The 19,838-nt window shown below is 41.1% G+C and overlaps 2 protein-coding genes and 1 pseudogene across 3 annotated transcripts; 1 reads left to right on the plus strand and 2 right to left on the minus strand.

The window, feature by feature from the left end:
• Positions 1-9,542: 9,542 nt before the first annotated feature.
• Positions 9,543-11,391, plus strand: LOC145703668 (uncharacterized). Its single transcript, XM_081781053.1, has 5 exons — positions 9,543-9,736; positions 10,268-10,674; positions 10,929-11,014; positions 11,060-11,121; positions 11,168-11,391. The coding sequence occupies exons 1-5, from the start codon at positions 9,589-9,591 to the stop codon at positions 11,287-11,289; spliced, it is 825 nt and encodes a 274-aa protein (XP_081637179.1). The 5' UTR covers positions 9,543-9,588; the 3' UTR covers positions 11,290-11,391.
• A 1,629-nt stretch (positions 11,392-13,020) lies between these two features.
• Positions 13,021-14,485, minus strand: LOC145701470 (arylsulfatase B pseudogene; annotated as a pseudogene). Its single transcript, XR_014134270.1, has 3 exons — positions 13,561-14,485; positions 13,421-13,516; positions 13,021-13,376 (listed from the first exon to the last, which is right to left on the minus strand). The product of XR_014134270.1 is annotated as an arylsulfatase B pseudogene (transcript).
• Positions 14,486-16,773: 2,288 nt separating this feature from the next.
• Positions 16,774-19,109, minus strand: LOC145703125 (uncharacterized). Its single transcript, XM_081780439.1, has 6 exons — positions 18,570-19,109; positions 18,107-18,529; positions 17,890-18,056; positions 17,307-17,847; positions 16,899-17,257; positions 16,774-16,857 (listed from the first exon to the last, which is right to left on the minus strand). The coding sequence occupies exons 1-5, from the start codon at positions 18,808-18,810 to the stop codon at positions 16,902-16,904; spliced, it is 1,728 nt and encodes a 575-aa protein (XP_081636565.1). The 5' UTR covers positions 18,811-19,109; the 3' UTR covers positions 16,774-16,857; positions 16,899-16,901.
• Positions 19,110-19,838: the final 729 nt, after the last annotated feature.

A 19,838-nucleotide genomic window follows, 5' to 3' on the forward strand; every position in this document is an offset into this window, starting at 1 on the left:
AATTCAGTCTGAGACGAGGCCAAGCCGACCCGAAGGGGAGGCCAGGCCCGTTCATACAATTCAGTCTGAGACGGGGCCAAGCCGACCCGAAGGGGAGGCCAGGCCCGTTTATTCAATTCAGTCTGAGACGGGGCCAAGCCGACCCGAAGGATAGGCCAGGTCCGTTTAAACGATTCAGTCTGCGACGAGCCGAAGCCGACCCGTAGGAGACCAGGCCCGTTCAAACAATTCAGTCTGCGACGGGGCCAAGCCGACCCGAAGGGAAGGCCAGGCCCCTTTATTCAATTCAGTCTGAGACGGGGCTAAGCCGACCCGAAGGAGAGGCTAGGCCCGTTTATACAATTCAGTCTGAGACGTGGCCAAGCCGACCCGAAGGAGAGGCCAGGCCCGTTTATACAATTCAGTCTGAGACGGGGCCAAGCCGACCCGAAGGGGAGGTCAGGCCCATTTATTCAATTCAGTCTGCGACGGGGCCAAGCCGACCCGAAGGGGAGGCCAGGCCCGTTTATTCAATTCAGTCTGAGATGGGGCTAAGCCGACCCGAAGGAGAGGCCAGGCCCGTTCAAACAATTCAGTCTGCGACGGGGCCAAGCCGACCCGAAGGGGAGGCCAGGCCCCTTTATTCAATTCAGTCTGAGACGGGGCTAAGCCGACCCGAAGGAGAGGCTAGGCCCGTTTATACAATTCAGTCTGAGACGTGGCCAAGCCGACCCGAAGGAGAGGCCAGGCCCGTTTATACAATTCAGTCTGAGACGGGGCCAAGCCGACCCTGAGGGGAGGCCAGGCCCGTTCAAACAATTCAGTCTGCGACGGGGCCAAGCCGACCCGAAGGGGAGGCCAGGCCCGTTTATTCACTTCAGTCTGAGACGGGGCCAAGCCGACCCGGAGGGAGGCCAGGCCCGTTCAAACAATTCAGTCTGCGACGGGGCCAAGCCGACCCGAAGGGGAGGCCAGGCCCGTTTATTCAATTCAGTCTGAGACGGGGCCAAGCCGACCCGAAGGAGAGGCCAGGCCCGTTTATACAATTCAGTCTGAGACGGGGCCAAGCCGACCCGAAGGGGAGGCCAGGCCCGTTCAAACAATTCAGTCTGAGACGAGGCCAAGCCGACCCGGAGGAGGAAAGGCCGGTTCAAACAATTCAGTCTGCGACGGGGCCAAGCCGACCCGAAGGAGAGGCCAGGCCCGTTTATACAATTCGGTCTGAACCGGGGCTAAGCCGACCCTGAGGGAGGCCAGGCCCGTTCAAACAATTCAGTCTGCGACGGGGCCAAGCCGACCCGAAGGAGAGGCCAGGCCCGTTTATACAATTCAGTCTGAGACGGGGCCAAGCCGACCCTGAGGGGTGGCCAGGCCCGTTTATTCACTTCAGTCTGAGACGGGGCCAAGCCGACCCGGAGGGAGGCCAGGCCCGTTCAAACAATTCAGTCTGCGACGGGGCCAAGCCGACCCGAAGGGGAGGCCAGGCCCGTTTATTCAATTCAGTCTGAGACGGGGCCAAGCCGACCCGAAGGAGAGGCCAGGCCCGTTTATACAATTCAGTCTGAGACGGGGCCAAGCCGACCCGAAGGGGAGGCCAGGCCCGTTCATACAATTCAGTCTGAGACGGGTCCAAGCCGACCCGGAGGGGAGGAAAGGCCGGTTCAAACAATTCAGTCTGCGACGGGGCCAAGCCGACCCGAAGGAGAGGCCAGGCCCGTTTATACAATTCGGTCTGAGACGGGGCTAAGCCGACCCGAAGGGGAGGCCAGGCCCGTTTATTCAATTCAGTCTGAGACGGGGCCAAGCCAGACTGAATTGTATAAACGGGCCTGGCCTCCCTTCGGGTCGGCTTGGCCCCGTCTTAGACTGAATTGTTTGAACGGGCCTGGCCTCTCCTCAGGGTCGGCTTGGCCCCGTCTCAGACTAATTGTATAAACGGGCCTGGCCTCCCCTTCGGGTCGGCTTGGCCCCGTCTCAAACTGAATTGTTTGAACGGGCCTGGCCTCCCCTCAGGGTCGGCTTGGCCCCGTCTCAGACTGAATTGTATAAACGGGCCTGGCCTCTCCTTCGTGAAATGATTTTATGAATGTTCTTAATTTATGTTTCAATTTGATATACATATTGCTGCTATTTTGTTCATTTCTGCGCTTGAACCACCATGAACCACCATGAACCGCAATAATAACCGGGCGGTTGAACTTCTGAATATGTTCAAACGATTCGCTGTTGAAAATTAATTCATTTGATATACATATTTCTACATTTTGACCTATTTCCGGGTATGAACCGCGACGAACCGGAAGCACAACCGGCTGGTCAAAAATACCACTCCATTTTGTTCAGTAATTTATAAGCTTCAATTTGAGCTATAAAACATCATCATAGCATGCTTATATCAGAAGTTGATAATATTGGATTTTCGTATCTGGCTGCTTGCGTCAACTTTGGAGCTCTAGAATTATATGAAGGAAGTACTCCGCAATAATAAATTTCATATGTATCGATGCATCTTGCGCTTATCTTTCACATGGTAGGCATCAAATTATCAAAATCGATCTAGCACGCACTCAAAAGCCGCTTCTAATCAAACAAGTGCTTTTTCTTGCTAAAAATCCCCCAAAAAGGGGGTAAGATGACTCATATCGAAAATTCTGCAAGTGCAGTTTTTCAAGGCTTGTCTTGGTGCATATGTTCTGAAAGTATGGGGAGATTTTTCAAAAGAGCCTGAAAAATAGAAAACACCGCGGTAAGCCTAGCTATGGACCATAGCTCACCTAAGCCTTCCCTTGACGAGAAAGCTCGGGTACCAATTGGTATTGTCTGCTCAAAATAAAGTACAGAAAAATCTGCCAAGGCAAAAAGAGCAGATTATAGATAGCGATTCATATATAAAAAATATTTTCATAACTTTATTATAACCAAGGGAATCTTGATTTTTACGAAGATGATTTCGAGGTTCATAATCGAAATCTCCGTAAAAATAACCATATAAGGCGAGTTTTCATAAAATTTCAATCTTCATTCTTTTTATCTTCACTTTTAACCGGCTGAGCTTGATCCGATTTTGCAGCTAAGTTCCCCTTGTTTGTGTTAACTTTGGCTCAATCCATCTCACACCGAGCCTTGCTCAGAGTTGGTGCTAGGAGCAGTCTCTGCGGGACCTCCCAGTGGGTAGCACATGTCGGTGAACCTCTTGCATCCTATTTGCACAGCTTGACATCATGCCCGTACCTGCCCACTGTGAGTTTTTAGCACCAACACAAAGCGGAGTGAGCCTTGGTAACATGAACCAATCAGAGACGAGAAAACCCCTAAGATACTTCCGAATCTTTTGCCCACCCTAGTTTATCATTCAGGACCTTATGTCATTATTTAGGAGTGTACTGAGCTGTGTGATTTGCATGGAAAGATACAACGAGGGCGACCATTTCTGCTGCGTGCTTCCTTGTGGTCATCGATTTGGAAATACCTGCATCAAAGCATCGATAGCGCAGCGCCCGAAATGTCCGACTTGTAACAAACCATGCAAAGTTGAACAACTCATCAAAATCTTCGTTAATTGAGCCTGAAAATTGAAATGTTCTTTTTGCTAAAAAATTATCAATAAACTATCATCTATAAAGAAAAAATAAAATATAAATTTATTTTTTATAAACGAATTTTGAAGAATTCAGTATTTATCAAAAGCCTCAGTGAATTTGAAGGAGTGGCAAAATAGTAATTTGCGCCGAGCATGTCTTACAGCTGATGTTGATTAATAATTCCGAAGATTGGAATTTCGCATTTTCGCAGTTTAGAAAAAATGCGCGAAACGTGTGTTTTAGAATATTCATCTCGTAACATTCCATTTTTCGCGCGCGATCAGCTTGCGAAAACGAATCTAATCGAAAAATTTTAAGAAATATCGTTAATTATTGAATTATCCGAAAGCTGCTGATAAATAACTTGAAAAACCTCTCCTCAAATGGGTCGAAAGTAAGACAAAAATACAGTATTTTTTGACTCAAATTCGCCCCAATTCTTTTTGATAAAACCGCCAATCAGTAAAAATAACTCCCCAAAAAGCGGGCCACGTTGCAATTCTCAAAATTTTTCGTGAATTCTTTTGAGTTTTGACCTTCTTTTATTTACCTTTTAGAAGTCATCTTTTTAAGTTTCTTCCTGTTGGCTGGTTTTTGCTGCATCTATGCAAAAATCGTCAGCTTTGAAGATCCGTATCTCGCAAAAAGGTTTGAATATTCGGAATACGTAGACAGGAATTCGCAAGTTGAAATTATGTGAACTGAGGCTCTAATTTCGGCTCAAAGAAAGGAATCAAGAGCTCAATTTGAGCTTTCAACTTTTCAAATTGAAAATTTGCAATTTCGAAAATTCCGGACTCTGATTCGGGCTTCGCGAGCAGAAGAGAAAACCTGACTCAGGCAGAGTTCGAAATCGGAGCGAAAAATCAAAAGGCTAGGCTAGGCTAGGTAGCGTTCTAGGCGAATTCGCCTAGGTGATTTTGAACCCTGGACTCAGGTTGCTGAAAAAGCTTCGATAAAAGCCGCGTAGCGGCTTTCTAAAATCAAGCCGCGAAGCGGCTTCGCCAGATTTAAATTTTTGACCGAAATGATAGTTTTGAAAAGCCGCTTCGCGGCTTCTTTTAAAAAGCCGCTACGCTAAATAATAAATAAAATTATTATTTCGGTCTTAAATTAAAATCTGGCGAAGCCGCTTCGCGGCTTTGTTTTAAAAAGCCGCTACGCGGCTTTTTATTAAATATCTTCCTGACCCCGACTCCGGTGTTTTACCGTCTTTTCCCTATTATTAATTAAGCCAGCCTTAATAAAGGTAAAACAAAAAGTGCGTAGCTGTCGAAAAATGGTTCGAAAAAGAGATGGATCCATCTAACGTGGACTGGGTAGATAGGCGACCACGATTCTCGCGATCGGGTTTCTGTTTTGATTTGAAAGTGTGGTTGATGAAGGAAATCACCGCGTCATTCAACACGGCTCATAGGGTCAATTTTTCGTGATAATAAATTTTCTATTACCGCCGCTGCTTTAATTTTTCAAGCTGCAGGCTAATTTTATTCATTTATGGAAACAATTTTTTGTCAATAAAAAATACGCATTGCTGAAAAGAGTAATCAGTTTTCATGTTTTCTTTTCAGCAGCAAAGTCGAGAACAATCGGATGGGCTTTGGACCTCTCTGCTGGATGTTATCTCGTCGGTCGAGAAGATACTGTGACAGGAACTCAAGAATTATCAATCTTTTTCCATGGAAAAGCGCATTTACCTTTGAGAGGCGAATTTTCTGAGCCAATTTGGCATATTGTTTCTGGGTCAGATATTTTGGGATTTCGGTCTTTCCTTTAAATTTTTGCTTTTTCAAAAGACCGAGATTTTTCTGCCGCGACTTAATAGTGAAGATGAATTACTCGCAAATTTTTCCGCTGAGCTAGCTCAGAAATTTTGATGTGAGAGTCAGCTCAGCTCAATTTTTCTAAAGAAAGCCAGCTCAGCTCAGCTCAATGATTCTTCGAAAAGAGCCAGCTCAGCTCAGAAAAAATTTCAAAAATTTTCCTCCCTTGATGCTGAGAGAATGTTTACCTCAAAGTATTTCCGAAGCTGAGAATTGTAAAATTGCCTTTCTCCGAGAATAGTGGAGAAAAAAGAAAAATCGGAAAAAATCGCATTTTTGAAAAAATAATATTCATCGACGATTTTTAAAGAAGTTGAAGATGTTCGTTTGAATATTCTAGAGCTACTGTTTTACCTTGAAAACACACGTGACTAGTAGCCTATGAGTCATAATTTATGCCCCTAGGCAAAAAAATATTTTTCTAGCACAACTTTTACGCTCTTTCAGATGAGCACATAAAAAGGGGGTCATTTTTGCCCGAAAATTTCTTATTGAAATTCGTCTACAAGTAGTGTTTCAACTTTGTACCAGGTTCGACTTGACGAAAGAAACGATGAGTCATCAATGATGAGAGAAAATTCTTGGGGCAGCTATTTTTGGATAAAATGGAATACACTCGAAAAACGTGAAAACGATGAGCCAGTGTTAACTCATCAAGCCGTGTTTCCTCGCGTAAATGGGTTAAAATCCAGCTTGGATTGAGGCTGTTTATATGTCTTTCAATCAAAGCCATATCTCTCCTCTCAATTCTCCCTAGAAATTTTTCGACAAAAATTTTTACGAAAAAAATTGAAAAGAAACTGTTTAGGAAATTGAATCATAAATATCGCAAATGAATGCATATGAAAATCTGGTTGTCTCCTGATCCGATCAACCAAATCGCCAAAGCCAAACACCCTTTCCCAGAAAATGGAACGTGGCTCAATCCGCGGCTCAATTCGCGTGGCGGAAATTATTTTTGATAAACTTTTCAAAACAGTGCCAGGTTACCGAGTTTTTTATCGTTTATCGCAAAAAGCGAAACAACGTTTTTAAAAAACTTTGTTTTAGAGACAAAAAAAATTTGGTTAAAATCGGCAACCTGCGTGGAAATCCTGAGTCAGGGTTCTGGAAGGTTTTCAACGAAAAGCCGCGTAGCGGCTTTTAAAACGAAGCCGCAAAGCGGCTTTGAAAGGAATTTTAAAGAGATAAGGGTGATCTTATTTTTGAAGCCCCTCTGCGGCTTCGTGTCGAAAAAAAGCCGCGGCGCGGCCATTCGTTAAAACGTTTCGACGACCCTGAGTCAGGATTACCGCACATTTTGCTGGATCGTTCATTTTATTCTTTCGGCTAAAGAAGTGTTTATTTCATCCAAAAAGCGCAGTGAATATTCAATCGATTTTCAAAGGGTCTTAAATTCGCAGCTGAGTCAAGCGAAAATGAGCCAAAATGAAGCCAAAGCGGTGTTGACGTGTTCCATTTCGGGAAAAAGGATGCCAAGTCGCGATAACTCTCCTCATTAGTCAACTGATGGCGGTAAGTTGGGTAACCTTAGAGCATCAAGACTCGATGGCGGGTTATTTTGATGTCAACCGCTACGTTTCTTCATTTTTCTTGGGTTCGAAAATTTACACTGTTGATGAAACTACAACTACTTTTTACCGTCATAGATTTTCCACTTGCGGTGGCTAGTTGTTTTGCTTATCATTAAGATTTTAAGGGGCAAGAATCAGAAAGTAACGGTCTTGAACCCGAAACTTCGTGAACTTTGAGGGATTTTAGCCGCGCTTTCAGCGGCTTTTATTTTTATGAACTGAAAGCCGCGCATGGCTTTTTGATATTTGGTCATTAGGCGCTAGAAATTTCGGAAGAATAATTATTTGAAGAAGTTTTTAAAGTTATTTTCTTATCATAATATAAATATCTAATTTATTAGTTATTTTTTATAATTAATTATTAAAATAATAAATATCAATACACAAAGATGTAATTGTTAATAATTTATTTATTTATTATAGAATTAAATTTGAATAATTTATTTTATCAATAAATCAATTAATTTATTGATTTACTGAATAGGGTTGGCCAAAAAAAGGGATGGTCCTTCGATTTCCTTTAAACTTTCCTTGATTCATTATTTGGGTCCATATAATAAATATTTTCAAAAAATTCCCCTGGAGAATCACCCGCTGAGTAATTTGATGCTAATCCCAAGCTTATCTTCTGCATACTTACTGAGAAAAAGGGTAAAACTTGAATACTAAAAATCCGCCTACGCGAAAAATACAGTTTTGTATACCGATTTTCGAGGTCTTCCGCTCAACTTGATGATTCATATGGGGTATCAAAATGTTCGTCTCGTCGAGATCTATCAGAAACTGCAATAAAATTCGCTGAAATGAGACCTCACTTTTTCTTGGCCTACCCTATTACTGAATTTTAAATTTAATAAATGTATCCATAATTTAATTCAATTTTTTTGAGAAAAGATAAGAAAATTGACAATAAGAGTAAAATTTTTTTGTTTATTTTTTACTTCCGGTGTGCTCGATGAGTAGGAAACCAGCGTGAAGAAAACTATCAGAGCTTCAGAAATAATTTTCTTTATTTTTGAGAAGATGGTTAACGACAATACCGATTTCTTTAGCTTTTTGACTGAAGAGCAAAAAGCCGCGTTTGAGAACTTGCAAAAGGCGCAGAAGGATTTCTTCGATGTCTTGTCAAGTGCGGAATTGACTGAATACACGCTCTACTACAGAGACCAGATCGACAAGGGATTTCGATGGGGATGGCGGGACCAAGAAGATAGTCGACCTGCTTCTTCTTAATAAAAAACCTGAGAAAATTTTCAGAATAAACTGAACTGTCTAAAAAGGTCTTATTGACTTGTCTGAGCAGGAATGGATCTACCAAAGCACTCAAAAATCACCAACGTGTTTAAGTTTTTGATTCTCGCAAATCAAGAGTCCACCTTTTTCTTTTCAAAAGGTTCATTCAATACGCACTTTTTAGTACTTAGTTTTTGAGTTATTGAGGTCAATCTGTTCTTTTCCGAACTAAGGGCAATTACCACTAGATCAAAGTCTTATTATGAATTTGGTTAGCTATTCAGGTTAGCATTCAGAATCGCCCCAAAGCAAGAATTTTTTTAACAAAAAATGGTGTAGCGCAGAACAATTTTGAGCCGGAAATTGGCATAAATCCAGAAATTCCGATAAAACGTTGCATAAAAATTTCACTAACTGGAGGGACTGCTGGCTAGGCTTGGCAAACTGTGCTGAAAACCTGAAAATGAAAATCTGCGTAGCGGCTTTCTCCTAAAAATTAGCCGCAATAGCACTATTTGTGTCTAATTTTCGCGGCTTCGTATTTTTTAAAAAATGCCGCTTTCCGAGCCCAGATTGCTGGATTTTGAAAATTACTGCTTTTTTTTTCTTTAAAAAAACCCTAAAAAAAGAAGAACTCTTAGAATTCAAAAGGAAGTCACTTGAGTGATGAATATTTTCAAAACTGCGTTTGACGCGTTACCACAAAAGTGAGTACGTCTTTTAGTTGCCTTTTTTAGAGCATTTATGCATTCCAGCACTTGAGCATGTTCATTTCTTCGAGTGCTTTTTCTCCCCTATGACTTGGTAATTCACTTTTCGTAGGAAATTCTGGTGAAATAAAGACTTGAAAAAAATATGAAAAAAAAAACTTTTTTTCAGGGTCATTTTTCTGATTATTTTTTGAAGAAATCAAAAATATATTTAATAAAAATTAAATAAATTGATAATAAACAAATTTTTTTAGGGTCCCCTTATTGGGGAGGTTTTGCGTAGAAATTTTCAACCAGTCAAAAGCCTGGATTCGGCGAACCGGCCAATCAGCAGCCAAGTAGCCGCCAACGCAAAATTTGTTGAAAATTTTTTGTCGGTTCCAGACACCATCCCCCCTTATTTTCCAAAAAGCTGATAGAAAAGAACCTTGGAGCATTAAAATTTTATTTCTCCCCTTCGCTTCTTTTTTCGTAATACCCCTAGTTGACGCGTCGAACACGCAATTCCCGTCATCAGCATCATTGCCGCGCGATCGAGATCTCTCATGGTGGCGCTGCTTCGCTCCCTTGCGCGATTGCGCCGCGGCGATTTAAAGCGCGCACCGCTAATGCGCATCTTCACAAAACAATTCCTTTTCATTCATCCCCTTTTTTCAAGAGTTGAGATAAATTTTTGAAAACATCAAACATGAAGCTTTTTCTCGCGCTTTCAATTTTCGGGTCTGCAATGAGCACGATTGTGAGAAGAAGCGCGGGAGCTGTGAAGATGAGCTTTTCTGGAGAAGAGAGCAGCTTTGAGCTCGATAAGATTCTAGCGGAGATTACTAACGGAACAGGTAGACAATAGTTTTAGACTATTTGAGTCTAAATTTGGTCGAAAATCGATATTTCAAACGACAAACTCTAAATTTTGGTCAAAAATATCAAAAATTTAGCCATTAAATCGACAAATTTGTCAGAAAATCGATTTTTAAATCGAAAAAATCTAAATTTTAGTCAAAAATATTGAAATTTTTGTCGAAAAACTCAAAGTTTTGTGCATAAATGAAGGAATTTCGAGTTTTTCGACTCAAAATTTGATATTTTTTATTTTTTTGGCTAAAAATTAGACTTTTCGATTTCCAAATAGATTCATTTTGTCAAAATTTACGATTTTATGGGTAAATTTTTGATATGTTCGACTTAAATTTAGTCTTAAATATCGATTTTTTTGACCAATTTTTTGAATTTTTCGACTTCATTTTCGATATGAAAACTTGTTTTCGAGTCGGAAACATTTCGACTAATTTTTAGACTTTCTCTTTTCAAACTACCCTTAGCCATAAAAATCAAATGATATATCCTCCGTTTGCAAAATCCTTTTCTAGTGGATGACATCGAAGAAGAAATCCGCCGAAACATGGGAATGGTCCCCGCGTTTGGCCTCGCTTCGCGGCGAACAAACGAAGTGATCGAGCGTAAGTTTCGAAATCTAAAAATTCTAGTTCTTTGGCTCCAAAGAGAGAAGCTCTTTGGCAGGTATTGTTACTACGGCTGCCACTGCCTGCCGGAAGGAACGCACAACATCGCAAGAGGAGGCTATGGCAAGCCGGTCGATGATTTGGACGCGAGTTGCAGGCGCTTCGGACAGTGCTACCAGTGTTTAATTGACGAGCACAAGGATGACAAATTCAACATCAACGGCGTCACGGAATGCAAAGGAGAAGAGATCGGCTACCAATTCGAGTTGCTGGAAGACGAATATGGAAACAAGTCCATTCAGTGCATGAACAAGGTAAATCAACGAGTGAAAGATTAAATTCGAGCCTAAAATACGAGAAGCCGCTTGCGTCTTCGAGTCAAATATAACTTTAGCAGCGCGAAGCGCGGCTTTTACTTTTCCTTTGCTCAAAACTTATGAATAATTATCTTAAAACTCATGAAAAACGAGAAGAATAAAAGCCGCGCTTCACGCGGCTTATTTTTTAATTTGACTCGAAGCCGCAAGCGGCTTCTCGGTTTCAGAACTTTTTGATTACAATATTTTAGCTTGGCTCCTGTAGAAGAAATATCTGCGAGTGCGACAAACAACTGGCTGAGGGACTCTACGAACACGAACTTAGTTGGGACGAAAAGTAACGAACTCAGAAAAGATTTCATTTGAGCAAACAAAATTTTAGATTTCACTCAAGAAGAAGCGGATTCGACAGAAATGACTCTTGCGCTCTTCCTGCTTCGAACCGTTAGTTTTTAGAAAATCAAACCTCCAATCTTACTTTCTTCCCTAGCTGGTGTGCGATTCGAAGAATGCTGCGGCTCCAGAACGACTTTTCCATTCAACGAGCCAAAGAACAACATGCAGTGCTGCGAAGGCCCCCTTTCCCTGCCAAATGGCCAATGCTCTTCCTAAATCGCGCCCCTTTCTAAATCTGTAAATAGCGACCTTGACGCCTTCTTTCGAAATTATCGAGACAAGATGAAAAATGAAAAAAAATTTCAAAATCTGTTCTGTTGTAAAATACACTTTCATCGATTCTGTTTTTATTTACTTTTGGTATTTTTCTTGAAACTGACGCGAAAAGGGGTTGAAGAAAGATCGCCTTCAGAAAGTCGAATTCGCTCGGCGAAGTTTTTAAGTCTTCCTTGATTTCAATTTTTTTCAAGAAAAAGCGTTGTGACACCCTTTTTGAGGCGACCCCTGAGTCAGGTTCTGAAGAGCTCTACTGACCCTGACTCAGGTTTCTTAAACAGGTCGCCGAGCCTAGGGCCCCTTATTCTTATCCTTGAAACCTTGCTTATCAGTTCCAGCTCGATCGCTCTAGAAATTCAAGCATTTGATACTTATCTCGTTTTTTGACAAACCTTTTGGACAAATCTTGAGCTGGCTGAAAGTCGATACTCATCTTTTTCAAAAAAGAATGAAAATATAAATGCAAATTTATTCCGGGCGAGTTTTTTCTTTTATTCGAGCCGGAGGGAACGATCCTGAAAAGACTGCTTTTGAAGGAGTTCGGAACAAAGACACTCCGATAACATCGTGCTTGTGGAATAATTAATCGATGGAACAACAAATGAGAAGGTATATGATAAGCCTGAATGACGAGGAGACCGATTTATATTGTTTTCAAAGCTCAAAGAAAAATAATGCTATTTTGGCTTTAATTTTTCGGTTAGAATTTGGTTGACGCTGCAAATAAAATCTGGGTCAAAAAATATTTTGCAGGAAAAATTAATTTAGCAAAAATAATGTTCTAGAACAATTTTCAGTTTGAAAAAGTAGCAAAAACGTTAAAAGCTACATCAAAAATATTTTTGATAAACTATTAAATTGAACTTTGTTAAATCATTTTATTAGACTCAAAATAACTTCTTCGTTATCAATTCTTTCATCTGAGAAGGGTTGAATTCTCTTTTTCAGTGTTAAATTTGATCGGCCGCGATTTGCAAAAAATAACGTCATTTTGAGTGCTGACTTTTTGCTGATTTTGTTAAAAACTTCTTTATTTTTAATGGTTTTTTGATTTTTAATAAAAAATTGACCTTGTTTGATTTTAATTTTCTGATTTTATCCATTTCGTGCGAATTCGCTTTCAGCCTTTATTCAGATAATATTTTCATTAATTTTGAGAGAAAAAAATATATTTTGTTCTAGAAAATTTTTTATTGGAAGATTATTTGCAAAAGTGCGAGATATTGCTAAAAGTAAAAATTATTCATAAATTTCAACAAAAGCCGTCAAAATTATTTTATTGAACTCAAAATAAGCCTTTCAGACTTTATCTGATCTTGTGGCAGAGCTAGAATTCGAGTTCTTTAGCATTTTTTGCTGAACAACCTGGGTTTACAAAAAGCGTCATTTTTCAAGAGTTTGTTCTCAGCTGGTTTAGTTAAAACATTCATTTTCTCAAGCTGATTAAGACGCTTATTTAAAAACAGAAATAGTTTGACTTTAATTTATCTTTTAATTATATTTGACTTTAAATTTTATCTTTTAATTATGCATTTTCTTCTTAATGATATTTGCATCCTGGCAACTTAAAATTTCTATTTATTTTCAAAGAGAGAATAAACAAAAATGTTCTAGAACAATTCTTCTTTATTTTTTATTTTGTCAGTTTTCAGAAAAATCAACAGTTCAATTTCAGCCAAGCCAAGGTTTCCAAAAGCCCTGATGATATTCCGGGAAGCTCTTTGGATCCACATCGGGAAAATTGATCGGCACTTGCGTCGAGTTCCAGAAAGAAAGTCGATCCAGCAGAAATTCAACAATGTCCAGATGAAAGTCTGAAACCTCGTTGCCCTCAGTTGGGTCCTTGATGACGTCATAGAGGCGGACAAGTCGGTCGAGAGGTTCTGGCCGCGGCGGGATTGGGTATTGAAGCCCGTTTTCGACCGTGAAAATGGGCTTTTTGTTGCCTTGGGGAGGAATGGTGATTGGAAAGTCTGGGTAGCCAGGGTCGCCGGTCAGCAGCTTCCAGTTCTTCCAGCGAATCGCCGCTTGAAATATTGGGTTGAAATTTGACGGTTGATTTTTTCTTTACCTTGGACGGAAATATTGAAGTCCGACTTGAAGGTTCGATTGTCTGACCCTTTCGCCACGGTCATTTCGTCGATATTATGCAAAATTTCATCCCGAGCTAACGAAAAACAATCAAAGAAGAGCGCTAGAATTTTGACTCACGAGATTGCTCAAGATCCAGGAGCATTTTCCACTGAGACATTCCATCTAAATCGGGCGAATTCGGCGCTTTCTGGCAGCCAGTAGCTTCCATGATCGTCGGGTACCAGTCGGAAATGTGGATGAGCTCCTTGTTGATGACTTCGTTCCCGGTTCTTCGGGTTTCAAAGTATCCTCCAGCGACGAAGCCGTTTCCATGAACGCCGCCTTCCCAGTAGCCGGCCTTGTTGCCTCGCAAAGGGAGATTGTTGCCGCCGACATAAGCTTGTCCGCCGTTGTCAGTGGAGAAGATGAAGATCGTGTTGTTCCACAAGCCGGATTCCTTCAAATGAGAAGTGATGTTTCCAATCCCTTCGTCCATCACGGACACCATTCCCGCGTAGATCTTTCTCGGCTTGTCGTCGATGATTCCGTCGTATTTGGCGATGTACTCAGCTGGTGCTTCTAGCGGCGCGTGAACGGATTGCATCGGGAGATAGAGAAAGAAGGGCTTGTTCTTGTCTCGCCCGTCAATGTACTTTTTCGCCTGGCGAATGTATTTAAACGCCGAGTATTCGCTTGGATCAGCTTGGTAAACCCGCTCCCCGAAAACATCTCCATCCGTGTTTTGGTCGATTCCGCAAGTGTGCGAGTCCAAGCACCGCGTTTTCTTGTAATAATCCTCCGATCCGCCGAGGTAGCCGGTGAAGTTTTGAAATCCTCTGCCCCAAGGCGTGTTTGCCGTTTTGGCGTAGCCGACGTGCCACTCGCCCGCGGCCATCGTGTGGTAGCCGCAGTTTCGCATCGTCTCGGGGAGCAATTCCGTGTCTAAGGGAAGAGCGGAAGGCATTCCCATCCAAATGAGCTGATGCTGCAGGCCAGAGTGGATTTGATAGCGGCCGGAGAGGAGCTGGGAGCGGGAGGGAGTGCAGATTGGCTGCACGTAGTAGTTTTCAACGTAGTATGGAAAAATGTTTCGGTAAAAGCGACCGAAATATAAATCACTTTCAAGGGGTCAAATGTGATAAATATTTCGGTAGGCAGCCGAAAGAATTATACAAATAAGACTCGTTTTTAGCAAAAATATTTCGGTACGAGCCGAAACAAAAATCAGAATTTGATGTCTTTTGAGCAATAAAGTTTCGGCAGGTTTTTCCATTATCATCCTGATTTGCGCTGGTATGTGCATTCAATGAGTGTGCCTTGTCATTTTTTTACCTTAAAAATCTCGAGTTATTGTCTGTTCTCATATCCAGAAGATCATTTCTTTGGCTTCATTCTTTATTACGCAAAAATGAAGGAAGCCGATGATTAAAAATTGAAATCGAAGTATTTGCTTCAATAAAGGTTAGGGTTAGGGGGCACCTTCAAAAATGACGGAACAAATTACCCGAGGGGGATAGGCTAGGGTTAGTTAGGGTTACTGAAGGTAACCCTAAGTAACCCTAGACTAGACCCCGGCATCTTAGGACCTAAGGGGCGAAGCCCCGTGGTCAGGGGAACTTAGATTCCTTGATTTCTATCATCTCCGGCGCTTTTTTTGCCGAAATGTTTTTGCTAGAAACGAACCTTAAAGTGAAAAAGATTTCGGTAGCCTGCCGAAACATTTTTGTGAAAAAAGTGGAAAAAAGTGAAAAAAGTTTCGGCTGTTACCGAAATATTAATCAGAAAATAAGCTCACCATATTTCGGCAATTTTACCGAAACTTTTTTCCATACTACCGAAATAAACAGGGACAGGTGAGAGAATATGTCGGGGAGGAGCACTGAAAAATATTTTTTAACCCGATAACGAGAGCGGGAGCACTAAGTGCTCCCGGAGCTGGTTGTTGCATAATGATTTTCTTCAATTTTGAAGATAATTCAAAAATTCGAAAAAACTTAGATTCGTACACCCTTTCCGCACTTAGTTTTACTTAAAGAAATTTTCATAATTCTTATTTAATCCTTTTTTTTTACAAAAAAAGAAGCAAAATTTCGGAAACTCATCTCGAGAACTCGATCTTACGTAACAGTCATCAAGAGAATGCGCGTTCTTCTCGCGTTTTTCCTTACGAAAAAGAATTCTCAAGAGTTCTAGACCAAGCATTTTTCAAAAATCCGACGAAAAACCCGTCTTACAGACTGAGAAAACAAGCAGGTTTGTCCTTTTTTTGATTAAAATTGTTCTAGATAGCCTGGGTGGCACCCAGTGGGTGCACTAAGTGCTCCCACTCTCGTTATCGTATAATTTCATACTCTCGTTATCGGGTTAATCTCTTCAAAGTTGACATATCTCGAGTACCCGGTGAACATGACGATGAAAGTGGTCAATCATCTCGACGTTTCCGGCCATCACCATTTGCAGTCAAAATCGATTTCAGAAGTCAAAAGGTCAAAAAATCTCATCCTTGATTTCAAATTCTATTTTCAGCCGTAAAATAAGACAGATGAATTTTGTTCCCGGAAGAACACGGTCAAAACGCTCCAGTAGGCGCTGCAACGGCTGTTTCTCTCAGAGCGAATCAAAGTTCAAGAACGGTTCTGCCTTGGAACAAAGAGAACTGTACCAATGTTTATGACTATAACGATCCGGAGTTTGACGGGCATTATACTTACAGAGCTTGTCAAAAAGGATGTCTTCAGCGGCATTTGAGGGATGAATGCGGCTGTATATCGTCATTGTATTTGAAGAAAAATGACCCTGTTTGTGGTTTACTCGACAAAACAACTTGTAAGTGACTGTATTGTCTCCTCGGTAATTTATTTAATTGAAGACCTTTGTGTTGAGAAAATCAAGGAAGACTTCCAATCTGGGCTAATTAGCGACTGTTACTGCAGCCAGCGTTGTTCCGAGGTCTTTTATGACTGTAAGTAAAACAGTCTTGAAACAGTAAATAATCGTTTTCAGTGCATTACAGCACTGTAAAATGGCCGAGTTCGCAGTACGAAGGGCTGTTGCTCAGCGCGATTTCGAACTCAACCGCTGCGGCGAAAATTCGCAACGCAACTGATCTCCAGTCCGCTGTGGAGGACAATCTGCTTCGATTGAGCTTCACTTTTGACGAGTTGAACGCAAAACTGATCGAAGAAAGCCCTAAATACGACATTTGGACGCTTTTTGCGAATATTGGCGGAACACTCGGACTTTACGTCGGAATTTCTTTCATTACTTTGTTCGAATTTCTCGAAGTTCTGACCGACATTTGCCTGTTTACATGCTGCTATCGCTGTAGCAAAGAATAATATCAAATATAAGGCTTCTTTTGTTTTATTTGATTTTTATTAAAAAGACAATCTTACAGGAAAGATTCTTTGGAAGAAGGCCAGACTGAAACTGAAGCTTAAATTTTACTAGAATTTATCCAAAATATTTTAGCTTACTGTTTATTCCGTAGTAAGAGTGATTGAATAGGCTTGAGGCAAAAGATACCACTTTTCTGTGTCCATGTTAAATTCTTCGTTCGTCAAAGCAAGAAACTCGTTATTTGGTCCGTAAAAAACATAATCTTTGTTCCAGTGGAAACAATATTTCATCATTTCTTCAGAAGCATAGAACTCGCGAGAACTGGGAATTCTGATTTGAGCGCCGGAATGCTCGATGAGAGTGTTTTGGAGAATGAAGGCGGAGTTTTCGACTCGGTCCAGCACCATTTGGTGGAAAATCATTGATCCGTCGGAATTAAGGTAACAGCCGGTGACGGTTAGGGGACGGGTGGGGGAGAATTTGTCGTGGAGAAGCACTGAAAATATTTGATTCTTTTCACAGTTTAGATGACGAAGTTAAGATACCTGGCTCGAAATCCAAATTGCCTATTGCGTGTCCAAAGTCATCCATTTCTTCAATAATTTGCCATCCACTTGGATTCAAATAAGTCTTAAATTTTAATCTTTTGAGAAGCAACTCAATTTCGTTCGTTTGGAATTCTTGTTCTTTAAACTTCGGATTGAGATTGAGTCCAGCCAAACTGCGCGGATAAATCACCATCGTCAGAATTGTAAAGATTTTTTCAAAAGAATAAAATTCTTTCATTTCCGAATCTTTAACTCCCAAATCATTTTTCATCGCCCATCTCAAAAGAGTAGTGACAGAAATCGGCACACAAAGATTGGTTCCTTTTTGGTTCAAAACATTTTTCGTCACGTTTTCGAAGTCGAAATAGATTTGTTTCGTCATTTTCTGTTTCAGAGTGGCCATCGCAGAGGACTTTGTCAAGTTTGGATCGTCCAGGCAAAAATGGGAAGGCGCGTTTTTGAGCGAAATTATTTTTGATAAGTTTTCGATTTCCTCGATTGATGGAGTTTCTCTTGATAACCAGGCCGCAGTGAATCTCTAAGGAGTTGCAATTGTCAATAAAACAAAAAATTCAAAAACCTTAAATTCATTTTTGATCTTTTCTCGCTCGCCTTCTTCGATTGGATTGTAAAGAAGACTCCAAGCAGACTTCCAGTCGCAAAGAATAAAAATATGAAGTGGCGATCCTTCTTCTGCTAAATTAAAACAAAGTTCGAAACTCCCCGAAAAAGCAGCAGAACCAGAATCTAAAAAATTCCCGGAAAATTAATTCAAAATATACGAATTTTAAACTTACATAAAAATTGACTGAGTCTATATTTGGTTCCTCTCCGCGCGTAGCCCATTTCGCGGTAGCTCCTTCTTCCAGTCCTTTCTGCCAACGTTCCGTAATCGATCATTTTTGGTTCTCCATTTTTCAGGAGAATATTTTCGGGCTTCTTGTCGTGATGTTTGATTCCGACGCTCTCCAAATAATCAAGTCCGTTTTGCACTCCAAGTGCTATTTTCTTTCTTTCTTCCAAGCTGAGATCTTCATTTTTCAGGCGGCCTCGAAGATCGCAGTCGCATTTTTCCATGATCGTGATCCATCCGAGGCAGTCATCGTTGTTTTTGTCAAAGCTTGAGTAGACTTCGATGTTGCAAAAATTCTTGATGATGTTTGAATGAAGGGGGATCACGGGAACGTCATCTTTTTTGTCGTTTTCGGCGGTTCCATAATCTAAGAATGAAAAAATAGAAAATATAATGATTATTCTTACCATTTGAAAGATGAATCTCAAAATTCAACTCTTCATCCTTGTCCACAAACAGCGCCGAGTCAAAGGCTTGAACCCTCACAGCCACCTCGAGTTCATCAAATTTTTCTTCCAAAACAATTGCTTCTCCTCCTTCAGAAATCGTTTTGAAAGATTTGTCTAGAATCCATTTTCCAGTTTCTTCTTTCAATCCAGATCGCGCGATTATTCGACTTTTAAAACTCGGATTTTTTTCAAGAATCATTTTTTGGAAAGCAGTAATCGCCCAGATTTCTTTGCCATAACACGGAAAATTTTTTCCTTCTCCATTTTGAAAAACAACCTCCTCCCAATTAGCATTAAATTCATTTTCAAACTCTTGTCTCTCGACCGACAAAATCAGTCTGTCCAAATCATTTCTGCTCGTCGTTCTCTTCAACTTCTTCTTAAAACCCTCCAGCCATTTCTCAACCGCTTCTCTCGTCAATTCTTTTGGATGTATGCAATTAGTCTGAGTACAGACCCAGACTTCGAGTAAGAATTGCTAGTCTGGGTCCAGGGGCCAGAATTGGTTATATTTCCGTAGTCTGGGTCTCGGGACCAGAGAAGCTCTTTTCACTGGTAGTCTGGGTCCAGGGCCGTAAATAGCCTTTCGTATGGTAGTTTGTACTAGGATTTCGGCACAGTACTGACATTATAACCTTCTTTTGACTCACGCGATCATCAGCCCTGGATCGGGTGGACCCGGTTCATGATCTGTGTGAACCCAAAATTTTCCAAAGTAAGAAATTACGGGTCAATATGCGCTCCGCGCCTGATTTCGAAGAGAAACTCATTTTTAAGGTGTTAAGCTTTCTATGCAACCGCGCCTTCAGTCAATTCGAGTCACTTTTTTGACCGAAATTGTGAACCATCCTCCCGAAATTTTGAACCGGGTTGAGAAAATTTGTGAAACTAGGCGCCAGCCACCCCCTGAACCCAGACTACGGGTCAAAAGATCTTCTCTGGGCCAGAGACCCAGACTACGAAAATATAACCAAGTCTGGGCCCTGGACCCAGACTAGCAATTCTTACTCGAAGTCTGGGTCTGTACCCACTGGTCTACTACCCAGACTAATTGCAAACCTCCTTTTGGATGCGTCGTTTCTCGACTCATCTGCAGCTTCTTTTTCTTGAAAATTTTTCTCAATCTCTTCATTTTTCAAAAAAAGGAGTTTTTAAAATGGTCTCTTCCTTGAAGAAGATAGTTAACCGGCAAGAAAGCGGCTGGCTGGTGACTCTGAAAAACAAGTC

The sequence above is a fragment of the Oikopleura dioica genome, chromosome PAR, assembly GCF_907165135.1.
Source record: "Oikopleura dioica chromosome PAR, OKI2018_I68_1.0, whole genome shotgun sequence".
Classification (NCBI taxonomy): Eukaryota; Metazoa; Chordata; class Appendicularia; order Copelata; family Oikopleuridae; genus Oikopleura; species Oikopleura dioica.

Coding starts and splice junctions, on each gene's coding strand:
- LOC145703125 (XM_081780439.1), bottom strand. CDS start 18,810: ATGATTCTTGAAAAAAATCCGAGTTTTAAAAGTCGAATAATCGCGCGA. Junction 18,057..18,106: donor TAGACTCAGTCAATTTTTAT/GTAAGTTTAAAA, acceptor GGAATTTTTTAG/ATTCTGGTTCTGCTGCTTTT. Junction 17,258..17,306: donor CAATTTGGATTTCGAGCCAG/GTATCTTAACTT, acceptor AAATATTTTCAG/TGCTTCTCCACGACAAATTC.
- LOC145703668 (XM_081781053.1), top strand. CDS start 9,589: ATGAAGCTTTTTCTCGCGCTTTCAATTTTCGGGTCTGCAATGAGCACG. Junction 10,675..10,928: donor CCATTCAGTGCATGAACAAG/GTAAATCAACGA, acceptor ACAATATTTTAG/CTTGGCTCCTGTAGAAGAAA. Junction 11,015..11,059: donor GAACTTAGTTGGGACGAAAA/GTAACGAACTCA, acceptor ACAAAATTTTAG/ATTTCACTCAAGAAGAAGCG.